Source organism: Mizuhopecten yessoensis, unplaced genomic scaffold (genome assembly GCF_002113885.1).
Source record: "Mizuhopecten yessoensis strain PY_sf001 unplaced genomic scaffold, ASM211388v2 hete_36124648, whole genome shotgun sequence".
NCBI lineage: Eukaryota > Metazoa > Mollusca > Bivalvia > Pectinida > Pectinidae > Mizuhopecten > Mizuhopecten yessoensis.
The window spans coordinates 1-3,109 of record NW_018484335.1 but is presented as its reverse complement, the minus strand read 5'-3'; the positions used below and the strand labels follow the sequence as shown (position 1 = coordinate 3,109).

Genomic DNA, 3,109 nt, shown 5'->3' with positions numbered 1-3,109 from the left:
AAAAAAGGCCGACCAGCGGCCTCTCATGTTATGGGAGTAAGCTAGTGGAAGTTTAAGAGTGAATGTCTGCTGACTAAGACGGTACGTACTCTGTCACCTTCAGCAATCCACGTGTAACTTCGGTGGTATCAATTTACGAAATGAAGACCAATCGACCCAGTTACTATTTTTAACTGTAACGATGGAGAAACTTGTCAACAAATTCAGGTTATTCTGAAAGATTTTTTAAAAGACATGTAGCTGGGTTTTGTTGTTGTAAAAATAGATAAATATTCGGTAAAGCGTTTAGTACTTTAAGTCGAAATCAACATACCTGCTGGAAAATAGATGAGTCAGTGCACAGCTTGCTTGGAAATCTGTAAATTAAGATGGTTAGTCTTGAAAACACGAACAAATACGTTTTATTATACGGAAACTGTAGATATCTGATTAAGCGATGTTTAATACACCTTTTTGGTTACAAGTATAATATACCATTTTCGTCCCTGCGTACTTTTTATTTGTAAGTTTTACAAATAGTTGTATATTACATTCGGATGCATGGGTACCGTATGATATGGGGATGGGGAAGGGGTAAAGAGGGCTTACTTACTGTCATAATACACAGGCATAGGGTCAAGTGTAGGCAGGGGCAGTATCACAGGTTCCTTTGTAACCTCTACGTCACTTCCGCCCAGACTCATTGGCCGTTCATGGTCACAGGAAGTTTGATTCTCCTCTTTGGTAGAACGGGACTTCCTCTTCCTCCGCCTTTCTTTCTTGCCAGTCGGAGGTTTACCCTCCACCTGAGAATCATGCTGGGAGACAAGCCCACTCTTCTCGCTAAACTCTCGTCGTCTTCGTTCCTGACGAGACTCTTTTGGTCTCTTTTTCTTTACTGTTTTCTCAATGGGCTTATCAGTTTCGACAACGGATTTGGCCGTCTTGTAATCGGATTCGACAGTGTTGAGATTGCATCTGACCCTTTTAACATCAGGTTTGGCTGTTTTGATGTCGGGTTTGACCGTTTTGATATCGAGTTTGACCGTTTTGACACCGGTATAAAGTTTCCTCTTTGTATTGCCAGAGACTCTCGACCGTTTGAATGTTTTGATGAGAGTCCAGAAATTCTTGCAGACGTCCATTAAACATTTCGAGATTGTTCTTAAATCGCTGCCTCTCGGCTCGGTATATCTCCTTTACCTTGGTGTAAGAATCGTCTTCTTCAGCGTGACTTTCACTGTAGACCCTAGATGTATGCTCGGATGAATTTTTGACCTTTTCCCTTGCAGTTTTGGATGTATGCTTGGATTTTCCCATGGCAGTTTCGAGTGCATTCTTGGAATTTTCCAAAGCATTTTCGAATGCATGCTTGTACTTTTGTAAACCAATCTTGGTGGCATGCTTGGACGACTTGACCAAATTCTGTGTAGACGTCTTCTTCGACACTAAAATTAAAAAAAAACCTGTCGATTTTGTTCCAACATTATCTTGTCTTTGATGACACTGACAGTTCTATAAAAACAACAAATATGATGTCATCATTGTCTTATATTTAGTTTCAAGTCATATAACAATTTTTCGGTATTGCAGAAAAATGTGACTACATTATCAATCATTATAATAAAGGATTACTAAAACTAATGCATACCTTTGTCTTTCATATAATACCCCGTTACTCGGAGTACGGAAGCCTGCAATAGAGAAAAAATATGGTATTACCAAACAGCATCGTAATGACCAAACACATGCGGACCTCGGCTATATTTCTGTATTTAAAGTTCATCGACGTAGTCGGCTGGTAATACAACGTTCGTGAGAGTATCCCAGTGTTTAATAAAGGTTTGACTTATTTTCACGCAGACGTAATTTAAATTTTAAGTTAAAAAATAAATCTTCATCGCTCAATCCTAAATATTTCCTGTAGTATCTGCTTACCTCATAGATCTCTCTTCGGAGAGTCTGAAGAGCTGGAAATAATCAAGAAAACACTATTCAAAACTATTGATACAAACTCAGATATTGTCAGTTCGTTTATTGAATTATTTTTTTTGTACTGATTGTTTCGCTTTCGGTTCTCAAAAAGTAGGGTGCTAGGAAGGCAGAACTTTTTTTCTTTTCAAAAATTATGGAGTATAAGACAGCATAACAGACTTGAGATTTGATATTTTTTACATTGTTGTTTGTGTGTTTGTTTTTACCAAATAAATGAGAGAAAAATAGACTAGGCTAGGTCATACAATCTTAGTGGATAGAGAATAAAGATCGAGTTTCTGCTTCGGTACAATTCCAGTACAATACAGAAATGTTTACAGATGGAGATTACTGTTATTTCAGTAAATATAAGTACACGGTTCACAAAATATTTTACCATTACGTTAATTTCTAATGAAAATTCCAATTCGTTTTAGTTAATTATCCTCTCTTCTACACGTTGTGTACCTTCATCAATCGGTAACCGTCGGCACTTGCCGTAAACCAGGAGGTATTTTCTCGTTTAGAGAAAAGCCGACGGTCTCACTCATACTGAGAAGGGGAGATAACCACATTACTCATTACAGAATCAACTTACCAAGCTGTCTCTTTCGAATGTTGTCTTCAATCCTTTCTAAACTCATATCCACCATCTCGGTAGCAACGAAAGGCTGGAATTAAACGAAGAATACAAATACAATAATGGACTGTCAGATCGAGATTTGAAATCATGTTATCAGTTCAGATATTTTTGTGGGATTAATATGTTCCTGTAAATCCGCAACAAGAACCAACCACGGAGTCAAATTTGTGGTTAATAAACAATGGTTGTACATAATACAACATATACCTGCTTATAATTGTTTTAGGGATTCCAATACAATTGACGAATTAGATTAAATTTAACTTAAAAGTATTTACCTTTGTTTTGAAATCTCGCTTAAAATCCTCCAATTCTGAAAAAGAAATAATAGACATATTTATTTCGGGCACATATAGTTTTGTTACGTTTCAAAATAGAGTAATACTTTATACTCAACCCATAAATAACGGATATCAAGTGTCAAATTATTTTTAAGACATTCTAATGCAATTTTCAGATTGTTAGATATCTTTTCAATGGTTTAACTAGATATCTTTTCAATGGTTTTACTAG

The 3,109-nt window shown here is 36.5% G+C and overlaps 1 protein-coding gene across 1 annotated transcript; it reads right to left on the bottom strand.

Moving 5' to 3' along the window:
- Positions 1–313: 313 nt before the first annotated feature.
- Positions 314–2,909, bottom strand: LOC110444446 (glutamic acid-rich protein-like; the record flags this gene model as incomplete). Its single annotated transcript, XM_021488824.1, has 7 exons — positions 314–356; positions 593–963; positions 1,064–1,427; positions 1,631–1,673; positions 1,918–1,949; positions 2,552–2,624; positions 2,875–2,909. Coding segments are annotated over 7 exons (961 nt in total), but the record flags the coding sequence as incomplete, so codon positions are not given.
- Between the last annotated feature and the right edge of the window lie 200 nt (positions 2,910–3,109).